The 25,449-nt window shown below is 40.5% G+C and overlaps 2 protein-coding genes across 10 annotated transcripts in view; one reads left to right on the top strand and one right to left on the bottom strand.

The window, feature by feature from the left end:
- The window catches only part of CERT1 (ceramide transporter 1), an 85,465-nt gene extending 75,230 nt beyond the window's left edge, over positions 1–10,235 (bottom strand). For both annotated transcript variants that reach the window (XM_075410969.1, XM_075410968.1), the window contains exons 1-2: positions 9,833–10,235; positions 6,272–6,406 (exon numbers count right to left, since the gene is read on the bottom strand). In XM_075410969.1, the coding sequence (XP_075267084.1) occupies positions 6,272–6,406; positions 9,833–9,928 (231 nt within the window). In that variant the 5' untranslated portion in view covers positions 9,929–10,235. The remainder of the gene's footprint in view (positions 1–6,271; positions 6,407–9,832) is intronic.
- Positions 10,236–10,391: 156 nt separating this feature from the next.
- POLK (DNA polymerase kappa) overlaps positions 10,392–25,449 on the top strand; it is a 35,354-nt gene continuing 20,296 nt past the window's right edge. For 3 of the 8 annotated variants that reach the window (XM_075410852.1, XM_075410859.1, XM_075410857.1), the window contains exons 1-3: positions 10,392–10,477; positions 19,677–19,855; positions 22,136–22,255. In XM_075410852.1, the coding sequence (XP_075266967.1) occupies positions 19,718–19,855; positions 22,136–22,255 (258 nt within the window). In that variant the 5' untranslated portion in view covers positions 10,392–10,477; positions 19,677–19,717. Of the gene's footprint in view, positions 10,478–10,517; positions 10,660–10,706; positions 10,778–11,125; positions 11,196–19,676; positions 19,856–21,034; positions 21,151–22,135; positions 22,256–25,449 lie in introns of those variants that run through there. The other 5 variants (XM_075410853.1, XM_075410854.1, XM_075410856.1 and 2 more) reach the window with 5 other exon arrangements.

Here is a 25,449-nt window from a genome sequence, read left to right on the forward strand (position 1 = left end):
GCCATTGTCCTTCTTGGCAGCCAGGGCACACTGCTGGCTCATGGTCAACCTGTCGTCCCCCAGCACTCCCAGGTCCCTCTCCACAGAGCTGCTCTCCAGCAGGTCCCCCCCAAGCCTGTACTGGTGCATGGGGTTGTTCCTCCCCAGATGCAGGACCCTGTGCTTGCCCTTGTTGAACTTCATCAGGTTCCTCTCTGACCAACTCTCCAGCCTGTCCAGGTCTCACTGAAGGGCAGCACAGCCTGCCGGTGTATCAGCCACTCCTCCCAGTTCTGTGTCACCAGCAACCTTGCTGAGCGTACACTCTGTCCCTTCATTCAGGTCATTGATGAAGAAGTTGAACAAGACTGGGTGCAGTACTGACCCCTCTGGGCAACCTGTACCCGTGTTTCACCACCCTCACAGTAAAAAATTTCTTCCTTATACCCAGCCTAAATCTACCCTCCATTAGTTTAACACCTTTACTCCTTGTCCTGTCACAACAGGCCTTGCTAAAAAAGATTGTCTCCATCTTTTCTATAGGCCCCCTTCAGGTACTAGAAGGCTGCTATAAGGTCTCCCCGCAGCCTTCTCTTCTCCAGGCTGAAGAAGCCCAACTCTCTCAGCCTTTCCTCACAGGAGAGGTGCTCCAGCACTCAGATCATTTTTGTGACCCTCCTCTGGACCTGCTCCAAGAACTCCATGTTCTTGTGCTGTCTTCTTGTGCTGGAGGCTTCAGAGCTGGACACAGGACTCCAGGTAGGGTCTTCTCACCGGAGCAGAAGAGAGCAGCAGAATCCCCTGCATCAACTTGCTGGCCACGGTTCTCTTGATGCAGCCCAAGACACGGTTGGCCTTCCAGGCTGCAAGCGCACATTAGTGGCTCGTGTCCAGCTTTTCACCTGCCAGTAGTCCCACAACCTTCTCAGCAGGGCTGCTCTCAATCCCTTCATTCCCTAGTCTCTAATGCTATCAGGGGTTGCCCCAACACATGTGCAGGACCTTGCACTTAGCCTTGTTGAACCTCACGAGGTTCACACAGACCCACCTCTCCAGCTTGTCCAGGTCCCCCTGGATGACATCCCATCCCTCAGGCACGTCACCTGCACCACTCATCTTGGTCTCATTGGCAAGTTTGCTGACGGTGCAGTCAACCCCACTGTTTATGTCACTGATGAAGATACTAAAGACTACTGGCCCCAGTAGAGACCCCTCAAGGACACCACTTGTCACCAGTCTCCACCTGGACATTGAGCCATTGACCACTACCCTCTGGCTGCAACCATCCAAACAATTCCTTGTCCACCAAACAGTCCACAGCTCCATATCCACATCTCTCCAATTCAGAGAAGCATGTTGTGGTGGACCATGACAAAGGCCTCACAGAAGTCCAGACAGACAGCATCTGCAGCTTTTCCCTTGTCCACTGATGTAGTCACGCCACCATAGAAGGCCACTGCGTTGGTCAGGTAGGACTTGCCCTTGGTGAAGCCAGGCTGGCTGTCTCAAATCACCTCCCTGTCTTCAATGTGCTTTAGAATAGCTACTAGGAGGATCTGTTCCATAACCTTCCAAGGCACAGAGGCAAGGCTGACAGGTCGGTAGCTCCCAGGGTCCTCCACATGTTTATACCAGCCCTGATTTATAACATGCATACTTATTCAGTTCTTCACCACAGTGATTTATTGTTATTTAGGAAAAAAGCTCAGAAAATTCACTAAGCAGTCTCTCTCAGGCAGAATTCAGTTACCTACCTTCTTGCCTGTCCTGAGCTCCAGATACTCACAATAGATACTCAAGAAATTCACTCTTTCAGAAGTCCATTCTGAAGGGGAATAGCATGCAATTTGTATATTAATATAAAACATTACTGCCTTCATTAAGCAACAGTGCTTTCCCATTACTGTGTCTGGAAAAAACCCTACTACTTTACTGCAAATATCTCCATTATGTAAACTGAATTTATTGTTCACTCCTAGTCCAGGCATCTCCACAGAACTGTCTAAACATCTCTTTACAATGCAACAAAGTGTTCTAAAAAGAAGACACAACCACCAGTAGCATGTGTCAACTGAATTTTAACACAAGTATGCCTCAGCACAGTACAACCAGAACCAAACAAAATCACTGCATCACAGTTATTACACCTTGTTTAAGCTACCAAATTGGAAATCAAGATGTGTTTCTACATCAGTAATACATACAGAAAGATGAAGATCATCCATTGGATTAAAACGCCATGGAAAGCATGAATCCTATCTGAATAAAAGCTGAAGGTTCAGTTGCAACACAAGCTTTTGGAACTCCTCCTGTATAGGTAGTCACATCTAGCAACAACAAAGTTCACACATGACTGAGTTTAAGTATTCTTCAAATTTATCAAACACGGCATTTCTCTAAGCATTTTTCAACATCCTCCATATGGATCCATGCTGAACAGCCATCCTGACCAGACAAATCCCTTCTGGAAAAACCCTAGAACTCATGAGGCAGACACTTTGTTGTTAAGAATTTGTAAAGAGGTTTGAAAATCTATTAATATAAATTACCATCAGGATTAAATTAGTGCTGGCCTTTCTGTGAGACTGCCTGAAGCAGGGGGGGCACAGCTGATGACCGAGAGTTCCCTTCCAGCTCAAGTTATTCCATGCATACCATGTTACTCTTGATACATCACGCTGTGACTAAATGAGTTAGTGCAAGTCACTCTGTACAAAAGCGGTGATGGCTCTATGAGAACAGACACAATGATCAATGCAAAGACAGCCCAAGCTGAAGGGTCAGTTTGCCTGAAGTTGGACTTCCAGCTCTACAAAGCATTTCTGTTTGTTCTTTTAGTGACAGACTCTAGACCTTCCAACTCCAAAGGTGAGTACCACAGAGCCACCACTACAGGACTGCCATCAACATCCACTCCTAATCCTGTACAAAGAAGTTCCTATTGAGAGTTTGACTTTAGGAATCAACGAACTACAGAACTTTACAGTAATGAAGGTTATCTTTAACAAACGCCATCTGGCTTTGACAACTAACTACAGCATTCATTTAGTACATCCAGCCTAGATTAACATAATAAAGTTTCAATCTGTGCATATATGAACTTTGAGACCCACAATTTCTTCTCATCCCTTGACCACATAGCAGAACTTTTAACTTGAATTCAAGCCTCCACTCTGTTATAAACCAATGAAACATCTTCGAGGTGTTTTTCCTTACCTGGCTAAACCCAAGTCAGCATCATGTATTGACTTTCATTGTCCTCCCCCATAACTTAATTCACATGGCCAGTTCTTGGCAGTTCATTACTTCATTTAATCCAGTGAACATACAATAAATATTCATCCTTTAGTTCTCTACTCCAGAAAAATCAGCTCTTTTGTCCCAGTGGTTGACATAGCAAGTAGTCCAACTAGAGCCCACTTTTTCACTCCTTTAAAAACTAATGTCACAGGAACCTACCTGTTCTGAAGGGATGACATTATAATTCTACACTTAAAATAGGTTCTTCGGATATTTCAACAGCTAATTCAACAAGCCTTCCTCATTTAGAGAGGGGAGAGACAAATGTCTTCTACAAGATCCCTGTAGAATTATCTATCAGTCTCTGTCCAATGTGATAGGAATGATAAAGCAAGAGCAGCAGCGACTGAGGCTTTCCGAATACAACATTTACATCTCAGTTAATACTACGACTTATCATTACGTTGATCTTCATCACTGAAAGCACAGTGAGACTACTCTGACAGCAGCTTTCCAAATTTATGCTTATACATTAACAAAATGTGGACATTCTATACTACTAGTAGGATTAATTACACACGGAAAATCATACCATTCCCCACTGAATCTGAACATCCATGCCTAATCTGAGTACCTAAAAGAAAGCTTAATGAAAATCCAATCACTCTTTCCTACAAGGAAACATTATGGCCATCAACACCATCTCATACCACTCAGGTCCTGCTTTGTACAGTAGGAAAACTTACTGAAATACACTAGGTCAGGAGATGAATAGTTACTATGCCTGACACTGGATCAGCAAGATCAAAGAAAACTGAACTTCCAGTATAGTGAAAGACTGCTGAAAAATACTCAGGATTAAGATCCCAACTACACCAAACCAGTGCTACTGAACATTAAGGCAGTACAAAACCTGACTTACCCTCTCTATCAAAGCATAAGACATACAGTACAGAGTACATTTCACTGACAGCAAAAGTAGTTTTCACACATTATCATCCCAACATTGATTTTATCAGCTATTAGTGTTACCCTACACACTTAAATACATGCTAGTAAGCTTACAGTTAGTAAGACATTAAAAGGACATGAAGCTAAAGATTAACAATGCATCTCAGGAAGGCTATTTTAAACTTTTATCTTTGAGTGTAATGAACTTTCTATTGAAAACAGGTTTAAACAAAAAATACTCAGTTTACTACCAAACAACTACCCACAAGAAGCATTAATGCTAAAACTCTGACTTAGAAGAGTAACTTCTGAAAAAATAAGAGATAGACTAATTGCATGACAGTTTCAAAAGTAAATTTCTCTACCCTAGAGACATTAAATGACCCAATACCATTCTCAAATTCCTAATACTTATACAACAATCACTAACTGCAGCTAGAAATAATTAACAGGAGTTTACTGGGTTTTAGAGATGCCATCTCAAACCACAATCAAGCAAATTACACTGTCAAATACCACTTAAAGCATGAGCATGAATGAAAATGGAAGAACTAAAATATCAGATTAACTTTTAGAATTGGGCCCACTTTTTATTCCTTCTCCAACTCTGTAGTTTCTTTCTCAGTGTACTGAAGAAACTCAAGAACTTGAAAAAAGCAATGGTTCAACTCCAAGTTACCAGACATAAGAAGTGCCAGACAGAAGAGGAAAAAAGCTATCTAAGAAGTTGCATTGTTACCCACTTCCTAGTCAGAAGACAAGCTCTCCAACTTCCCTTCACAAAGTGCAATATACCAAAACATTACAGTAGCAATAGCAGCATCACTACAATTTCTCAACTCTGCCACCACAACTGGAATTCAGGCTGCTGAAATGTGTTCTACAGCACACTTCCAGACAGACATCCCTCAGCCTACCTCCCTGCCACCACCTTCCTGTCTCTGCCTGGTGGGCACATTAAGCCTCTTGCTAGTGAAACTGAGACCTTTTTGAAAGTCCTGATCAGAGGGTAGTACTACAATACACTGCCAAAAGTACACTTCAGTCAGAATTCCTACAGACTGTTGTTGTGCACCATATATTCCTAAATAAAATTTTGAGCAAGTTTTAAAATAATGAGGTGATCTGTTTCAATTTTTAGATGACTGAAATACCTGTCAGACATCTAAATGTAAAAACCTGCTTTTTCTTCACAAGCTTTTTTCCAGAATGCATACAGTTGATATAATCAATCCAGTCTTTTTTCAAATTAAGATGTTTAATAAAATTCTATTTGTAAGCTGAACATTAGTAAGAAAGAAAACTTCTAATTTGTCATCCTTAATTTAGTTTGAAAAAAACACACTTAGTGGAGTAAGACTATAAGCAGTAAGATTTAACAGCGCTACTCTAGGAACTTGTGTGCTACACAGAAGCCCAGCTATTTTTTCCCCAAATCACATAACTGGGCTATTTAAACAGTAACACAGAATAGCTACATTTTTTAGCAAGCATTAGTCATAATTAATATATAGCATAATTCTTAAAGCCATAAAAAGCAGAATTTTTTCTTCTTTATCTTCTAAGGCTAGTTCATCTTCATGAGATTTCATTTATAAGTAGGCTCTATTCTTATCAGTGCAATAATAGATCTTTTAGCATTAGACAAAAAAAGCAACACACTAACTTCTTCAGAGGAAGAAGCACATAGCAGAATATTTTATTTTGGAAATGTTCTACAGAGTCATTATCAGTTAAAGAACTACTACCCTCTCTCTCTAGCACAAAGTGTAAAGACTGTGACAGATGGTACCTCCTTTAGGAAGCCGGTCCAGGATCTTAGGCCGACCCTTGGAAAAACCTTTGCAGCCTCCTCCAGAGGTAAACCATTCCCCTACACAGAGAAACCTCTAACATGTACTGCAGCTACAAATGAGAACAGCTTGTTTTCTTGTTAGGAGCTCCTTGCCCTGCTCCACAGTGTTCCAATGACACCACTAACTTTCATAACAGATGACCTAATAGAATTTACCATATCCATGCTTGCTTTCACCAGACATTAGCCTACAAATACATAACACCCCAAAACATGAAAAGATGGCAATGATGAAACATCACTTACTGTGATCACAGCCTTGCTCAGACAGATTGAGCCTCTGCAGCCATACTCTGTTTCATCTTCAGACTTGTAATAACTGAGTGTGTTGCTTTTCAGAACTACCCATCGATCCTGCCACCCATGAATGTAGTTGGTCCACTGTAAAAAAAATTCCAAATATCAGCTAATAGAAAAATAACAATAAAAGACAGTATGGCTGATATTTTTCAGGCTTTCCACGCACCAGGAAAAAAAAGCAACTTTTCACGAGTTCTTCCCAATTAAGAACTTTATTCTGCTCATAGCTCCCAAAATAATTTTACAAACTCCTAACTGTACTAAAAACCAGCTGTTTCAAAAGAACAGTAAGATAATAGATGTCTTGACTGCAACTGCATTGCCAAGGCCAGTTAAAGGTAATAAACATACTGATGACAAAAAGAGGGGGAGGGTGAAAATCAAACATAAATCACTAAGGTTAGTTTAGCCACCCCATTTAAAATCTGCAATTACACCAAAAGCCAAACTTTAGGGGAACACGAAGTAATTTATTTTTATGTAAAAGTTAATTTCTACAAAAAATTATTTTACTAAAGTATCTAGTTGTCTTCATATAAATACAAACATGTCGTTATTCCACAGTACAGTACATAACTATTGTAGTGCCTAGAGTAATCAGTTCTTTATCAATTTAACATTGCCCACAGGCACTGCTTTAGGTTTCAATTTCCAACCACAATCTCCTTAAGGTACCTGCTTATCAGCAGGCATACAATCACCCTTTTGCTATTCGGATTTTTTTAGGAACTCCACATTCACACATGTAACGAAACTGATAGTCCAGGAATAAGTCCTGCATTTATCCTACAGAGATCTAGTAAGAAGTAAAAGTTCTGGTTATTTATCTTATATTTGCAAGATCTTCCCAACTGCACTTCATAGACTCACACTACACCAACAGTGCATTAGGACTGTTCTGTACCTCTTGACTATCCACTGATGCTTGGTCTCCAATCACAGTGCAAAACACTCCAAGTTACGTAAAAATGGAAATGAGAGTATTGAATATAATTTTACCATACAAGCATTTCTTTGATCATGACAACCATTCTTTGCAAAAAAAGCTTTGAGAAATAAGCTTTTTTCGCATTGGAGTCCAACCATTATTCATTGTTTTGTAACATATAAGTGAGGGGGGAAGAAAACTGACCAACAGGCTCATCTCCACATTTTACTACATGTTTTAGTTAATACATGTCCCATAACTACATGTTAAGTCTAGTAATAACAAGAAGAGGTCGAACTAAAACAAATTCTATAGCTGAGAAATTCCTAACTATTTCCAAGCATAGGTAAGACCTTGATTTGCTCTCTGAAGTTCTTTATGATCTCTTAATACACTGAATTGCTGGATACAGTATTTCTTAAAGAAAGCCTCAGCTGTGCTCACAGTACATGAACTGGTAGCACAAGCAGTCACAGAGGTACATTATTTCCTGTCTTTCTTTCCCTGTGTTCCCAAACTCCTCCCAGGTGCGAAACGCAGAGTCCAAAGTTACCTCGGGCAACAGAGCAAAGAACAGGGAGGAAAGCACCTTCCCTTCTCTGACAAGAGTTAAGTGAGACAAATATAGCAGTTGATCTTGCATTTGCTGTTGCAATCAACGCTTGCTGTTGCAATCAAAATCTGCCATGAATTAAAGGACTCCTTAAAGTACACTGGGTAGGCACAGGATTTTGGCAAAGGAAAGACTTTTTTCTCAAGCATCTAGATTCTTGTGATTAAAGAAACACTATTCTGCACTGAAGTTCTTTCTTAATATCCACCTAAAATTGTTAGCAAGAAATACAATGGAAAAAAGACTAGAGTTCTGAAACATTTAAAGAGAGGAGCAAGATATACTGCTAACAAGCTTCTATTACCAATCACTCTGTTTCCTTCGGGGCTTCTCTCTTTACCAAAGGTCAGAACAACTGAAACACTACTAAGCATACAGAGAACTGCAGCCTACTTCATGGCTTTTGAATCTAATCATACACAGTAAGGTAGCAAAAATGGGCATTTCCTTAGTAGAAAGTTTGGTATGCTACCGTTTCATTTTAATTAGTCTCCTGTATTAGCAAGGTATCAGTAACAAAAGATAAACTTCTCCCTCAAGCACACTCACTGCAACAGGTTTCACCGTACTTTACTATTCTGATTACATCCCTTGTTCTCCCAAGATAGGCAGCATCAGCTATGCTCAGCACAATCGTCCAGAAAAAGTTTGCATATACCTAAGCTACAGAACATCAGCCACCATCATTTTGCCTGCTATACCAGTAAGAAACAGCACCTGGACGTATGAAGCATTTACTTTGCCAATCATCAATTGCATCCCACAAATTACATCCCTGCCAATGGTGGAAGCATCTAACCAAAGGAAAACTTTGCAGTGGGAAAAAACCCCAATGAAACTACGCTAAACCAAAATCTCATATTTTAACTGCTGTACCATCTCACAACTATCTCATCCTCTCCCTCCCCTATCCACTACTAGATGACATGATCTTACACATGAAAGCCGAGACCCTTATTTCCTCCTAACTGTCCCTCTCCGTTCCGCACTGGAAGGAGTTCACCGAGTCCCTCACAAACAGCAGAGTACTAGCCTCGTCACGGCTGTTTCCTCAGCATCCGGGGCCAGTTCATGATCTCTGTATCCCGTGACCCGTGCCTCCTATACTGGCTTGTGTCCAGCCTTACCGTGTAGGGCAGGAAAAAAATCCAGAATATACTGCTTTAACTCTAAAGATGTACCAACATTATCCTGAAGGTAGCTTCTGCAATAAGCAAAAAAAAATCTGCATACAAACTTAGTAATTTAATGTTCAACTTTAAAGTATTGCTGGAAACAAAATTTCCCAGTATCACCCGACGCATACTGGCAAGCCATCTTATTTCCAATGATAGAAGCGCAAAAAAACTACGTTTATTTGTGAAAGGGGAAACACGCTTCAGGGCCATTTTCCTCCCGCCCCTCCCCACCTCCCGTATCTCTTGCTGCAGGGGTGCTTCACCGCCCCGTTTCGACACCCGGGCTAAAGGCTGCGCCGCTCCCGCACCGGTGCCCGCTGCCAGCGAGCCCCCGGGAGGCCAGCGGGGCCCGCGGCCCCAGCCCGCACCCGAGCCCGCCGCCGGCTCCGGCCAGCGGCCCGAGGGAGACGCCCTCCCCCGCCACCTCCTCCCGGGCCCGGCTCCCCGCAGCCTGACGCCGGGCAGCCAGTGGGCTCGGGGCGGGGGCCGGCAGGGACCCCCGAGCCGGGCCGAAGCTCCCCCCCCCGGGCGTCCTTCCGGGGCGGGCGGCAGCTGCGCCGAGGCGGGGGGCCCGGCGGCGGGGACGCGTCGGGTACCCGCGGCTGGGGGAGCGGGCGCCGCAGCGGCCGGCCTGGCAGGCTCCCCGCCGTCAGGTGGCGGCTGCCCCGACCGCGGCGGCGCCTCTCCCGGCCCCCCCACCAGGCCCGGAGGATCAGACGGGAGAGAGCGCTCGGGCAGGGAGCGGGAGAGGAAGCGAGAGGCCGCGGGGCGGAGGAGCGGCGGCTTACCTTGCTGAGCACCCCGCAGAGCTCAACGGGCAGCCCGAGCTCGGTCTCGGGGTCCTCCTCGGAGCCGGAGGAATTCCAGCTCTGGTTGTCCGACATGGAGACCGGAGCCGCAGCCACCGCCGAGCAGGGAAGAGCTGAAGCGGCCCCCGCCCACAGCAGCCTCAGCCTCCTCCCGCCGAAGGGCCGGGAGCGGCGGGGCTCTACCTGAGCGGCACCGCTCCGCGAGGGCCACCAACGCCGCCCGCCCCTGCCAGCGACCGGCCGGCGCCGAGGCACGCACGCTCGGGCTTCCCCCTCACCGCAGCTCAGCGGCCCCGACCCGCAACATCGAGCTGGCGAGGAGAGGAGGGGCGAGCGCGCTCCGCTCACTGCCCGCCCGCTGCCGCCATCTTACGCCAGGCGGGTGCTCCGCGCCGCTATTTACCGGCTCCGCCCCCCCCGCCCCGCCTCCTGGCGCCTGACGGGAGTTGTAGTCTCGGCCCCTTGCCTCGCGGGAAAGGCAGTGCCTGGTGCGCGTCGGTGCAGCACGGCATGCTGGGAGGTGTAGTCCGCCGCGGCGGCCACCTCCCGCCCAGTGGCCGCCATCTTGGTTCCGTCGTTTCTGTGGCGCTGCCGGGAGGGTTTCGCCTCCGCGCCCCTGATGAGGTGGGAACTCCGCTCCTGCCCCCGCTGCGGTGCTGCTTGGGGCGATGTTTGCTTTATTTCCTGTGGGGTGCAGGAGGGCTCGCTCTTTAGCGAGGTGCAGCACCTCCCCGGCCCTGCTTGCTTACTAGTGTGAGAGACGTGGTCTCGCCTTCCCTGCCTCAGACCGGCGGGACTCAGGGGGGGTGAGCGCCAAACCTTTCCCTTAACAAAAATGGTGGCCGCGGAGGCCGCAGGAAGGGGCGGGTGGTGCTGCCGGCTGCCGGGTGAAGCGTGAGGGGAGAGCGGGCCGTCCGGCCGCAGGTAACGGGTCTGTGCTGCCGCTCCCCGGGGCCGCGGGGCGGAGAGGCCTCTGCGGGCGGCGGCGGTCGCGGTTAGCTGGGCCGGGCCGTGGAGCCGCGCCGTGCGCTCGCGGGTGGGCTCGGCAGCCCCGCTACTTCCCGGCCGACGGGGCCTGCGTTCTGCTTCCCCGGCTGTGCCCCAAGGCGTGTGACGAGCAGAGGGGAAAGCGGCGGTTAGCAGTCTGCCTCCGCTGCGAGGTGGCGGTGTCCTGTCTTTTAGCTGCTTAGCATTTTCGCAGTTAGGGAACAAAACTCTATTTTTTTTCATTAGAGTTACTTCTGACATATGTGTACTTGCTGATATTTGCAGAAAGGAAAAAAAAGCAGTTGAACGTGTCACCACAATTTATGAACGTGTAGCGTGTTGGGAAGTTCTCAAGGTGTGTGAAGGCTCATCTCGTGATTTCTTGAAAAAAAAAAGTGTGTTAAATAGTGCTGGTTGGGGAAACTTCAGTTTTGCAACACTCACTGCTGGTTACATCGCAAGAGCAATGCTGTATAATTGTGTTTTTTCTGACTTCCTCCTTCTGACAAATCATTTTGTGATTTTTCCGGGTTATGCTGCTTCAAAGTTTCCATTGAGGGTTCACTATTTTTTTGAAAGAGCTCTTAGCGTTGACAGAGTTTTTTGTATGCATTCTTTACCTAAGTAGCAGCTAAAAGTTAAATAATATTAGTACTGGCTTAAAGGCTCTAGTGTAAAGGTATTTACAATGAATGCAGCACTAAGAGTGATTGGTGAAACAACATCATTGTCCTAAACAATTAGAAATAAAGAATAGTCACAGACGTCTTAATATTTGTGTGATCACTGGAATTGCCAGAGAACTTTTTACATGAGTCTACTGTGGGTGCTATTTTAGACAGTTTTGTAATATATAAAACGTTGAGAAAATGTCTTCTGTGATTCACCAACTGTTTGGAAAGAAACCAAACAAGACATTTTTCTTAATGTCTGTTGCAATGTGCTGCATCTGTTAAGCAAGCAGAGTGGCTGAGTTTTATACATGTTGGTAATTATGAGAATAATTTATAATTCTCCTCTGCAGTATGTTGATGAAATTAAACAGTTTCACCTTGAAAGCCAGTCGTATTTTCCCCGTTAAATTCTGAATTAACTTCTTTCTCTATGTTGGTCGAGAGCAGGAGGGGAAGAGACATGTCTGAGCAAATCCTTTTGGCAGTGGCAGTGACGTGTACTACATAGCCATGCGCTGCCGTGCTTTCGGTCTAGGACTATTCACTTAGTTCCAGAAGCAGCTCTTTTGTTTCTTCCTCTCCAGAATATAGATTGACTCAAACAAGTTTTAAAAAATAAACATGTCATGGGTAGATATTCTTTCAGGTGGTTTAACAAGCAGATGCATCCCTATTAGAGAGAATATTTGTTTAATTGTTAATTCTAGCTAATATTTTATGACCAAACTTTAAATGAATAAATACAGGGTGTTAAAAGGTTTGCCTTTTCAGCTTTTCGTATACTGCTTTGTCTGTGCTAATAGGTTTGTTGTTTTTTTTACATCTGCCACATCGTTCTAATGTGTCTTATTTTTTCCACAATATCACCAGCTTATGTTCTTCCGAAAGGTGTCTTGGGATTGTGAATATCTAATGTAAATTAACTCTTTCTTTCTAATGTTCTGACTATCTCTTTCGTATATAGCTTGCTGTCTATTACTCTTAATGAGATCAGGCCATATCTACATCAGCAAGAATGTGGTGCTTTGGGAGCACACTTGTAAAGGAAAGATTTGGTGCTGAGGACCTTAAGTTCATCTCACATTCGCTTTAAGAGGTGTTCCTTCGGACTAGCACTCGTCTAGTCCCATTGAGGGTGACTGCATTAGCAATGGTAATGCGTCAGGTGTGCTGTAGAAGCACAGTCTTCCAGTTTAGTTTAGTTTGAAAAGAACCTGGTTTGCCTGCTCCAGGACCAATCTGGGATGCAAACCAAAGCATGACCAAAGCACATGGAAAATAGAGGTGATCAGACTGATCCCTGATGTAGACCACTCACTGCTCTCTACTTACCTCTGTGTGTTTTCCGCTGGACCTTTACTTGCACTTCATTGCAGTGCTTGTTCTGCCATCGCAAGCCCCAATACTCAGTCTGTACTCCTTCTAGTGTATTAGAGATTCCAATAAATTTACAAGTTACTATTTTAACTGGAAATAGTCATCACGTTTGTTAGAAGAGTGGAACAGATAGTATTGTGTTGCTGATATACTACTTGTAATACAAAATTTTTTTTTTTTTGAGTTTTACTTCTAAAGATAGCAGTCATAAACATCATGAAGTGGGTAACTTAGTAACTAATTTTTTTCTTCTCCCTTTTTAGATCTTGTATTTCCACTATTGTTCCACCTGTTTTAGTGTGTTCATTGTATGTTACTAAAACACATTGACCACTAGCGTATACAGGCTTTCTAGTATGTTCATGCTCATGGTTATGCTTGTTCTTAAACTTTGTGGTCTTGGTGAATCACTGTATTGAGGTTTTTCTTCTAAGTAAAAGTATAAATGAAAGATTACTGCTGTTCGTGAATATGATGGCAGTAAACACATATCTGTAGAAACAAGGTTGTAGGTATCTATACTACTTCTGATATAGTTTTTACTGATGATTGTTACTGAAAATAGTTCAGTTCCATCATTATTTTCTTCATGGATTAAACTGCTAGAACATTTGTTTTCAGTACTTCATCTAGAAGTACTAGGTTAGAAAGTTGAGATAAATCTTTCAGTTTAAGAGGTCTTGTAAAATGTTGAATAGAGACAGAAGAAGATACCACAGTTCTTTGCGCTTTGAATAAACTTCGAAGTTTTAAAGACATGAGTTTAGTCAGAGAAGCTGAAAGCAGGATTTAGAACAGAATTGTACTGCATGTTGCCTGCAGAAAACTAATAGGGGATGAGTATTCCACTTGTTTCATTTGCGTTGCTCTTCGCATAAGCGATGAATTATTCGAACAGTTTGATAAATGGTATAAAATACATATTTTGACATTTATTTTGGGGCATTGTCAGAAGCAGTCTGTGTTACCTGTTTGGAGTGTGAATTATTTACATTTTGAAAGGATTGAATTGTCTGTAATTTGTTATATCTTAAAGCCAGTGAGTTCAGAAAAGTTAATTCTGGGCTTTGTTTTTTGAAGGCTAATTCTAGGTGCTTGTGTGGCATCTATGTTTTTTGTAAAATGCTGTCAGCTGCTGCTTGAAAAATAGTCCCATTCAGTTGTGTCAGCTTGGGCAGTTGGAATTTTCACTTGGCTAATCGTGGCCCGGTTTTCTGTTCAGTAGTAATTTATCAAGTACCTTGGATTATTACATTTGTAAAAAATACTTACATCTTTCTTAGAAGATCCTGTTTTCTAGGGAACTAGGGTTTATTATATATTGAGAGAAAGAATGGTGAAACAGTAGCAGAGTGTGCTAGTTGGGAACCTAAGGTGGTTAACACTGGGTATATTAAATGCTGGTAACACTGTTGTGCAGTTCCTCCTGCCTGTTCTTTTCCTTGTAAATCACTATGGGATTAAAACTGACTGGAGTCCTCTTTTCAGGGCTGTTCAGAAACCAGGGCTCTGTTAAAGATCAACCCCGCTGTGGCTGAAAAGAATTGAGCATGCAGTTCACAAGAACAGTCTGATGTGCTTGCTTGCACATGTCTTTGTTTGTTGGTGGTTTATCTTGCTGAGGAAGAGAGACTTTAGATCAGCTGATACTTAAATCGTTATTGGAGGAACATGTTTTTACAAGGAAATGAGAGTTAAGGAGTTTGTTAAATTTGATCCTGACAGCCAGAATGTTTGCTTGCCAAGTGAATACTCAGAAAAGACAGGTGCACTTCTTGTCAGAAACTATGTAATATAATGTAACTGTTTTGGGATTAAATCCTTCTCTAAGTAATGGATAAATCAAGCAGTATGAAATCAAATGCACTACTGGAGTTTGTAGTGTAACCTTTTTAAACATCAGAAATGTTGTTGAATGTATGTTTGTTCTTGTCTTAGAAATTTTAGAAATAAAGCAATGCATTTCTAGGAAGCCCATTGTTCAAATGGCCTGACTATTGGTACATGAATTTCTGTACCAAAGTGAGTTAGCTGCATTAACAGTGGCGACTCAAGCAGTTGCATGCACGGCCTAGATGAAGATACTTTTGTACAGTGAGTGGAATAAGACGTACAGCTACGTGGTCACCAGTTCAATCTTAATTAGTAACTGGAATAAAACCAAAGTGGTGTCCATTAAAAATGTTGTTTTACATGAGTTGTGGTCTTACTGGGAAGGTCTAGTATAGTCTCTTTTATTTATTACTTATAATATTGTTTCAGTAGTACCCAGAGGCTTTGTTTCGAGGTGGCCCATGATGTGGTTTCCAGTAGTAATCATCTCCAGTGCAAGGGAGACATTTGAGAGGTTGAGATTGAGACTTACTCTTGAATCCATCTGCTTGGCTTGTTTGTTCTGCATTCACTCTTCAGTTCTTTATTTTTCGAGCATTGTTCAATGCTTGGCAAAAATAATGAAGCAGAGAAAGAATTTCATGCTTACTTGTAAAGTGTAGTCTTTGCTGCAGGTGATTTTGATTTCTACCCAAGAGTATCCCCATTCACTTACAGTGGAGTTTAACAGCTTTCCACATCTGTTGTCAAAGCAATTAGGTTGGTTTTGTTTCTTTCTTTGTTTTGGTGTTTTGTTGGTTTGTTTTTCAAAGGGCTTGATTTCTTATCCTTTGATTCAGTATGTATATAACCTTCTTCTTTGGGGTATACTTTATGTTTTACATTTATGTGAACTGAAAGTTTTGCAAATAGATGGATACAAGTTGTCCTGTCTGAGATCTAGAACAGTAACTACTCATTAGTTTATGGGTTTTGGTAGAGGAAGCTGCATACAACACTAAGCTTAAGTCCATCTCCATGCAAAAGCACGTGACTGCAAAGAATGTTTATTAGTGACTTTTTTTTTGTCACATTCTCACTAGGGAAATACACTTATCCAGCTTTCTTATTTTCATTTGTGTTGCTTGTCTTGGCTTATGAGGATTTTGGTTGGCTTGTGTGTATTATGGAGAGGTCATGGCCCAACGAAATGTTATGACGTGTATTTTTTGAAGTGACTGAAATTGCCTCTGTTAGAGTCTTAAACTACTGAATTATCCTTTTACTGAAGATGTATTAAAGCTGGATATTTTATATTTGACATTTGTGGATCTTATGAATACTTACGAAGCATTCTAGGGGTTTCATATTGTTCACAGCTATCTTCTACATGGATGTAATTATTTTAATAATTGTTTTGTGGAAGAAGTTTTTCCATCCGACACTTGCACTGAGTGCTCTGAACTTCAGTAGTATTTGATAATGGGTCATTTGTAAAGTTTTTGTAAGAAAAATAAAAGACCAGGGATCTCATGTGTGTATAAATTGATACTTGAAAGGAAGTTTTTTCTGTCTTTTTCTTCTCTTTGATGTTTTGGTACAGTACTAACTTCAGATGCATTGATCTTTTGTACTTTCATACTATACCACACTTGATTTTAGTCAAAAGCTGGAGTGTTTCATTAGACTCTAAACCTTTGCCCACTTCTTCCAAGTTGTTGTAGCAAAAATTTTATGAGATTGTGTCGCCACAGTGTAAAGGTTTTCTCTAGGTCAGTTGTCCATTAAAACAGTTACTACTTGTCCTTACCAGTTTCTTCACTGACATTTTGTTCGTATTTTGCATAGTATTTCAAACTGTGCTTCTCCTGCATTTCCTTTAAATATTTCCATTTTCATTTTGTCTATGGCAGATGACCCACTGGTTTTGTGTAACAGTGATGTATGTATTGTCTTATGGTAGTGTTTGTCATTGGTTTCAATATGCTAAGTATTTTTCTTTTTTCATTTCATGCCTGTTAATCTGAAACCAAGATAATCTTCAGGTTCAGTTTGTGTTAAGTGGCTGAAGATTGTATCAGTTGTTATTCATGTATTCCCTTCTGTACACCATTAAGCTTTGGTGGAGAACTAATGTCATGTCCTCAAATAAATGTTTTCTTCTTAATTCCAACCAAAGTATTATTTGATATTTCTACACTTTGTCATCTGGTACTAGCAATGTATTTTGTTCCACTCAAGAAGCTGAAAAGGTAAAACACATCAGGAAACCAGCATTTATGAGACTTTTTAAAGACAGTTATTTTTTCCATCAGTCGTGTCATCATGGTATTTTTTTTCTCGCTGGAGATATAACAGTATGGTAGAGACGGCTTTTGACTGTCACGAATTAGTGTTTAAACCCTCTGCTATAGAACTGAGCCTTTAAGAGTGGTCTGAATGAGGGGGGGGTAAAGATTTACGTGTACTGGGGTTAAAGACACTTTAAGGAACAAGGAACAGCTGAAAAATGTTGCAAAGACTGGAACAGGAAATGGATGCGATCTTGTGTTCATTCCAGCTTCTTGAAGGGAAAGAGTGATAAAAGAACCAGGGAGGATATTGTAGGGGCATTTACCTTCAGGAAAGTATTTATTGGGAGTTGTGCCCATTACTTACCAGAGATTGCTAGTAACAATGAAATTATTGTGGAGCTAATTGATGTGGTGGCTTATGAGCTTGAAATGAAATTTGGAATCTTGTGTGGGATGCAGTGCTTTTTCCTATGATTGAAGTCTAGCAAACCTGGTCTGATAAATGTGTGTGTGAACTGTAAGAGACTGTCCTACTGTAAGTGAAAAATTTATAAAAATGTCATAGTGGTCTTTTATTTGACAAATACATATAAGAGCTATAAAGCCACTCTCATTCCTAGTTGCTGTTATAGTAGCTCAAGTGCTGCTAAAAGGTCAAGATAAGAGTTCTGGTCTCTACATCGCCTTTTGTTCTTTGAAATACAACAAGCTGGAGATAAACACAGTGTTACTTACCTTATCTTGTGTCTGTGGAAGACATAATAAATAATAATGTGAATCAATAGAATATGACTAAAATTGGGATATTTTTGTGAGAATGTTTTTTCTAAAGATAGCTTTCTTTAATGTCTTGACTTCAGTTGGCTGGTATGTTTTAGGAGAAGATCTTCAGGTAAATGCGAAGATTGCCAACATTAATTTTAAAAAGTCACCCATGTGGTTCTGTAAAAGCAAAAATTCATCTCTAAAGTCAAAAATACCTGATGACCTTCTTCAGTTTGGTTGCTAATGAGGCCCACTTAAGTCCTGAAGTGGGAAAGCGGCATTTAAAGAAGAAATGTAACACACTTAGGTTTGTGTAATTGGTGGTTGGTTGACAGAGCGGCTGTGTGTGCTTGAATGGGTGTGGCTCCTCCAAACAGGAAGGGCTCCCGTCACAGGGAGCGGTTTGAAGGGGAAGTTTAGCAGTGAGTATGCTTCCTCCATGAGGGTAGAGCTGAGGTGGTTTATGAGTCAGCAGCTTGGGGTAGGAAGAAATTTTTTCTGTATGCTTTTCCAGTAATAAATACATGTTAAGTAATTTATGCCGGTATCACACTTGGACTCTGCTTGATTTAATAGGGCAAAAATAAGACCACAGGTTCATGCTGCAGCAGGTAAAATTTGCTTTCTTTAGTTTTTTTAAAATGAATTTAATAACCAGACAATTTACCATATCGAAGATCTGTTGAAGGATTCAGCTTTTTACTTCCATAAGCAACAAAGTAAGATGTCATAAGTTCAGTGTCAGAAGTACCTGCATCTATAAGAAATTACTGATGGCAGTAACTGAGTAGTAAAGGCTTGGTAAGTTCTGTTAGTTTGGTACCATAGCTCTACGAATTAATGGAAAAAAAGAATGTGTGAATTTTACTGACAGAGCTGTACACAACATACGAAAGGTTGATCAAGAATAAGCGGGAACACAGAGACCTGAGCAGGCCACACTGTGTGCGTGAAAGGGTCAGGCTGGAAAACCGCCTGGAGCACCTGGATGGTTGTTTGTGACTGAAGACAGTCATGAGGGATGATTGTGTGTGAAAACGAACTCTGTCTCTGATTAGGGAATGTGAGAAAGGAGGGAATCATCCTGTTTGGCCTCATAGCTCAGACTCGTATCTGTGGATGTAAATTACTTTCTTGACTGTTTTGCAAGGTCACTCGCTTGCTTGCTTGCTTTGCTTGCTCGCTTGGCTTTGGAATAAAGGAAATTTGCCTTGAGAAGAGAGAAAGTCCGACTGATTTCTTCACCACATTTGGTGATTTCAGTCACTGCGTTGGGCTGATTTCTTCGCTGCATTTTACCCTGAATTAAACAATAGGGTTTTATTCAAAACTTCTAATTGAAGCCATCTGTTTCTAAAAGATGAGCATTAACACAAACAAAATTTATGAATTTAAGCTAGAAATTACTGTGAAAGATTCTATGGCATGTCTCAACCAGGAATGAGGGCTATGTGAACAAAGGTCTTCTGCATTTTAAAAATCATTCAATTTCTTTTCTTTTACTGTAATAATCTAGTGAGCAGTATTTTGTGTTTAAGGCACTACTGTTTCATCTGGCAGGAGAACACACAGGCATAAGTCTCGTGTGTGTGTAAGGTATTAACCTTTACCTGAAGTTGGTGGTGCTCAATTATTTCCATAAAGGAGCTTTTAAGAGTATGGTTTTAAGTTAATGAAAAAGTAAAATCTTACTGTTTCCAAGCACTGTGATAGAATTGCAGGTGGCTTTGTGTAGTGAGTGTGGCAGGTCAGCCACTTTACAGGAATACAAGTCTTCATATTTGTGATAAGCGTGTTGTTTTCTGAATAGGTATAAAATGCTTATTCAATAAACACAGCAAATGAATTCTGTAATTTTTTTGTACTGTTCAGCTGCAACTTAGAAACAAACATGATTTAAATATTTTTTTCCAGGTATGAATTATTAAAAGAGGTACTTGTTTTCAAGAAGTACTATGGACGACATGAAAAAAGCTGGTAACAGCTCTTGCAATGATGGAGTTCTACTTAGAATGGGCCTCAATGATAACAAAGCTGGAATGCAAGGTTTGGATAAAGAGAAAATCAATAAAATCATCATGGAAGCTACCAAGGTTGGTTTGATTTCTCTTTTCATGTTGTCCATTATGATAAGACCCTTTTCAGCCCCTACCCACAGGGGGAGCACAACAGACTATGTCATTGGTGCTCTTTTTTTTTGCCTGATAAATACCACAGCATTGTCCAGAGGTAATTGTGAAGGTTTCAGCTTGCTTAGGCCTCTTGTCTTCCCTTTTTCCAGACCTTTTGCCTGCCCCATCATTACTCAGCCAAGCAGGTCTACCTCTACCTCTGTTGGTCACCTTCCTGTAACTGGTGAATTTGACGTAATCAGGTTTTTCTAGTACTTTCAGTAGAATTTATTTGTGCTGACTGTTAGTCTTCTTGACTCTCTTCTCAGTATTCAAGAGAAGTATGCCAGCAATTTAGTACTACAAATCTACAGAGAATCCCACAAATCTACAAAGCATTGCAATATTAGTCCTCTTACTTGTTCTTGGAGAGTCTTCACATAGAACTATATGGGGATAACAGTTTATTTGAGCAACTCTGAATTTTCTTACTTTTCCTTGCACAAATGTGTATTTCATTTGGTGTCACTGTGGCTCTAGGTTATGTGCTTGATATTTTGCTCATGAATTCATTGCTGACTGCTGTTGCTCTGTGGTAGACTGCTGGGGCGGGGGAGCAGAAAATATACTACAAACAGCTCTTATTTGGCAAACTTATTTTGCTTGCATTTTCACTTTCATGATACTTTATATGCTACCAAGCCCTTTATTGATTAGATGTTTCTTCTACTTATTCTATTCACTCTTTTTTGAAAACCTAGTGCTTTGTCAGACATATCCCTAGTAATGATATTTGGATAAATTGTTTTATCAGAACAGTTACTGTTTCATTTCCTGGTACGAAATAGCATGAACTGTAAAATAGGCTTTCAAAACTGGCACCTATGTATTAGAATATATTCCTGTCAAAAAAAGCAAGAGAATATAAATACCAGATACAGCTTGAGAAATCTGGAAAGAAACATTGATTCTTTTTCTTAAGCTTTTCTTTAGTCTTCAAAATTACACCTACAAACAATACCCACAATTGTATTTTAACAAGATTTTATAGCATTTCAACTGCGAAATTCTGCAAGAGATGTAAAAAAGTCCACGTCTTAATAACAATCTTAAGTATTGGGTTGCTTCCCACACCAACATTTTGGTACTTACTTCTTTCAGGTGGTCTCAACAAGTCAGGTTTGATTGCAGAGGGAAAAAGAGATGAAGTGCATGTCTGATACTGAAAGAAAACACACAAGTTTCTTCTAAGCAACACAAGAGATTTCTTCTAAGCAGTGAGACATGACACGTTACAGTCTTGCCATTCATCCTTTTGATAAAAGTGGCTGTTATTCCTTTTTATATAAATGCCTGATTCTAATTTGACTATGGCTGATTTCTTGGCATCAGTGAGAGTTCGGTAGTCAGAGACTTTGTGCTGAAAATTTATCCACTTTTGCAGATTTATTAGGTGGTTCGATAAAAGACATTACCTCTTCCTGCAAATGTAGTTTCTCTTCTAAGCTAAGCAGATGTTGCAAGAAAAATATTTGATGTGCTGGTTTTGAATTTTCCTCTCTTCTATTTTATTGTATGCCCTCTTTTCTTTGTCATGAATCAGGAAGGGAAGTCATGTTACAGTTTCCCTACATGATAGTTGTCTTTTAATGTTTTCATTACATCTGCTTTTATTCATTCCTTTTCTTAAAGGAGCAATTATATGCTTCAGAGCAAGAGGACTTTTTCATACCCATTTGCTTTTCATCATCCTCTACCAAATAGCTTCTAATTCTGCAATGTCCTTCAATATTAAATGGTCAATGAAATATTTAACATTATAACTGGATTTGACTTTTACAATATCATTGTTTATTTCCCTGTAGATTAAACTATATGGAAGTCTGGCAAAATGTGTAAATCGGGGTTTTTGTTAGAGTTTTATATTCCTTATCTTGGAGGTATTGCAAAATATAGTCTGACTTTTATCTACCATTTTGGAATTTTTGTTGTCAAGTGTTAGAACGAGTAAACATAGTAAGTTCTCTAAATAGTCCCTTGTGCCCATCTCGATATAGAGGATCTACGAAGGAGAAATAATTTGTGTCATTTGAGGAGAAAAATGTAAAGCAGCGCTAGTGTCCCTTTGTGTATCATTTATATGAATATCCAAAGTATGCATTAGAAACTGTTGCCTTGTTTTAAGTTTTCTGTATTTAAAGATCGAATGTGTGTTTTTTTTATAAGACAAATTAAAACCGTGTTTTTGCAATTTTCTTCCAGGGTTCTAGATTTTATGAAAATGAACTTAAAAAAGATCAACAAGTTAATGAACGAATTGAAAAAATGATGCGGCTAAAAGAGAAAATTACAACACAACAGCTCTTGAAAGCACAACTGCAGGTATTAATCTTGTAAAGACTTTTTGGAATAAATGATGAATGGTGAATGTTTTGGTATGTTCTAGTTTGTTCTTATCACCAGAATTTAATGCAATAATGTTAACTACCGTTTTGACGTTAGTCATGCAAGTAAAAGTGTATGAGGTTTTGATGATGTAATCCTAATGTAAACGTGCTAGAAGAGTAGATCACTGCAAATCACTCCGGAATGTTCTCTAAATTACTAAAATGAAGCAAAGTAATTCCTGTTCTTTGAAGTCTGATCGGTTTAAGGGGATGTCATTATGGTTTATGTAAAAGTTTTGTTAAATACCTTGTTGATAAGTTTCATATCAGTCTTGAATTTACTTCCTGTTTTTAAAATACATTTGCGTTCAATGGCCTGTAGTGGGATGAGGAGGATCACAGTTGTCAACTCTTCTGGATATAATTTATTCTGTATTGATGCTAAATAATGAAAAAATCATCATGGCAAGCAGTCACAAGCAATGCAAGTGTCCTGAACTAGAATGATGAAGAGGCTATTTCTCTTCTCAAATGCTAATGATAAATAATACTATCCAAAATATTACTGTCTATGAAATGTTGTTAAAACAACGGCACCAAGATTGCACTCTAAACATTCTTAGGCTCAACAGAATTAAAGTTGCTTGTAGAAGCTTAATTCCTTTCTTTTTTCATTTGTACTGTGATTCAGTCTTTAATTACATTATTGCTTGCTATTTTTGTCTGACATGATTCCTGCTTCATTCAGTGCACAGTGCAGACAGTGTTCACTGAGTGGGCAATTACTCAATATTTACTGTTGTCCTCATTGTTCAATGGGTGGCCCCAAGCATTGTTTGTTGTGCACCAGTCTAATCCAGTTTTGAATGCAGAATTACTGACTTCCTCATAGGCTTTTCTATGTTGTACACCACATAGTGTGAATTCTTTAAATTATTCTTACAGTACTGCAGCAAAGTAGAGTGATATTTTTGTTTTGTAAATGAGGAGCTGAAGCACATGAATATGAAATACAGCCATTAATTTTGAATGCCATTGTGAGGATTATAGGTCCCGAGCTTTGGTGTACAGTCTTTTGTTGTTCATTGCAGATTTGTGAATTGCTTGTGTGGATTAGATGCCAATGTCTCAGAGTTGTGCCCAGAAAAGCTTGCAATTACCGAATACCTCTGAAAACTTTGTTTTAAGCCTGTATGCCTCAACTGTTTTTAGTTAATCTTTAACATGGATTAGTTATGTGTGCTTTTTTTTTTTCTGGGGTAGCTTTTAAGTCATTTAATTATGAAAAAATACTTCCATTTCCATCCTTCCTTCACCACAGAACTTTTAATTTTACAGACAACAGTCTTATAAAATGAACGACACAGATCCTATAAAATTAGCATGTAGTTATGTAATTGAAGAATATATAGTGCATATAGTGAAAGTCAATAAATTTTACTTTCTGTTACTACCCTTGTTCTGAACTTGATTATTTGATCTTGTAACATGATGTTATTTTCTTTTAATGTTTTGCATGAAAATTGCTTTATATAGAAGAAAAAAGAAGCTTAAGAAGAGAGGGGAATTCTTGCATGTGGGTCTTACTGGGACCTGAGTTTCATACTCCATGTTTGAGATCTTTATACCACTTGCTCAAGTAGCAGTCATCTTTATTTCCCGTGGAGTAACTGTTAAGTCTACTGCCATACTGCATGAGAACTGTCATTAAAAGGGGATAGCATGCACACTTTTTTGCTGGCTATTTTGAGATCTTTGCTGCTATAAAAACATGTCAAAATTTTGAATTTTGATTCCATCTTCTGTATGCAGAGAAGCTCTGGTTCATTACTGTTCTTGCCCTCATTTCTTCATCACAAGTCCTGACCCTTTTGCTCTCTCCTCGCCTTTCTTTTCATTTACCCTAGCCTGAGTTTTCTTTTTACTGTCCCACCTGTCCAGATTACCATCAGTCCTCTTTCCAAAGCAGTCCTTGTCTATGCCCCCAGAATCCCCATTGAAGTCTCCTGGCCCAGCCAGTCTTTATCTGTCTGTATCCGGTATCATAAATGCCTGCCCCTTTTACTGTTACCTACCCGCCAGCCACTCTTTCCCCAAGCCGTTATCTCCACCTCTAACTTGCAAGTCTTGTTTGTCCTATTTGGTTTTCTTAATATATGCTGTGTGTTGCTTAATCAGCTTCTCTAGGTCTTCAGATACAGGTAGTGTTAGCTCTCATTATCTTCTTTTTTTCTTTATTGTTGTTGTCAATCAGGTTCTTCAACTCTTCTTGTTAGTACTACCTTATGATACATACAATCATAGAATCATAGAATGGTAAGCGTTGGAAGGGACCTTAAAGATCATCTGGTTCCAACCCCCCTGCCATGAGCAGGGACATCTTCCACCAGACCAGGTTACAGCACGAGCGAATCTGATCTGCTAAGATTTGTAAATGGGAGGTACTCCAGAATTACAACGGTATCCATACATCTACTTCTGTGAATGCTGCAAGTTCTCATCTGCAGGTCAAGTCTTGTTTGTAGGACAGCTAGAGGCTCAGATACAGCTTCCTAAAGTGGCAGTTGATGTAAGTGTCATAATGTAAAAACAAACAAACAAATCCCCACTTACTGGGTTTGTTGGACAAAATCCTTGTTACCTGGTGGAAACAGTAATGTAAATAAAATGTAGAATCTGCAACATAACTCTGCCTTTCTCACAACCAGAGTGTGTGTATGCCAAAGAATTTGTGAGGATATTTCTCACATTTTTAGTTTTCCTTAAAAGGCCTTCTTTGCAGAAGGGCACTTACCACCATTGGTTTTGCAAATATGGGAGATTACAAAGTACTTGTAATTCTTCAAATTGCTATTTCCCTGTACAAATATTTGGTTTGTTTGTTTGTTGTTTTTTTTTTTTAAATAATCATAAATGTGAAAGGTAGTTTGAAGTTTTCCCAATGATTGTCATTGTCGTCTTTTAAGAGAAATTATATACAGTATCATGTAATTCTTAATTTTTGAAAACTTTTCTGTAACAGATTATCATAGCAACCTAGAGTGGAATTGCTTGAAATTCAGCAGTAGTCAATAGTACTTTAAAAAAGTATCCAGCTGCTGCCACATTTGCAAACTGCTGTACTGATGTTTGCTATTTTTATCCATGTGTATATTATCCCAGGTGTTTATTCTGTAAATAGTTAGTATT

This window comes from Opisthocomus hoazin, chromosome Z (genome assembly GCF_030867145.1).
Source record: "Opisthocomus hoazin isolate bOpiHoa1 chromosome Z, bOpiHoa1.hap1, whole genome shotgun sequence".
Lineage (NCBI taxonomy): Eukaryota > Metazoa > Chordata > Aves > Opisthocomiformes > Opisthocomidae > Opisthocomus > Opisthocomus hoazin.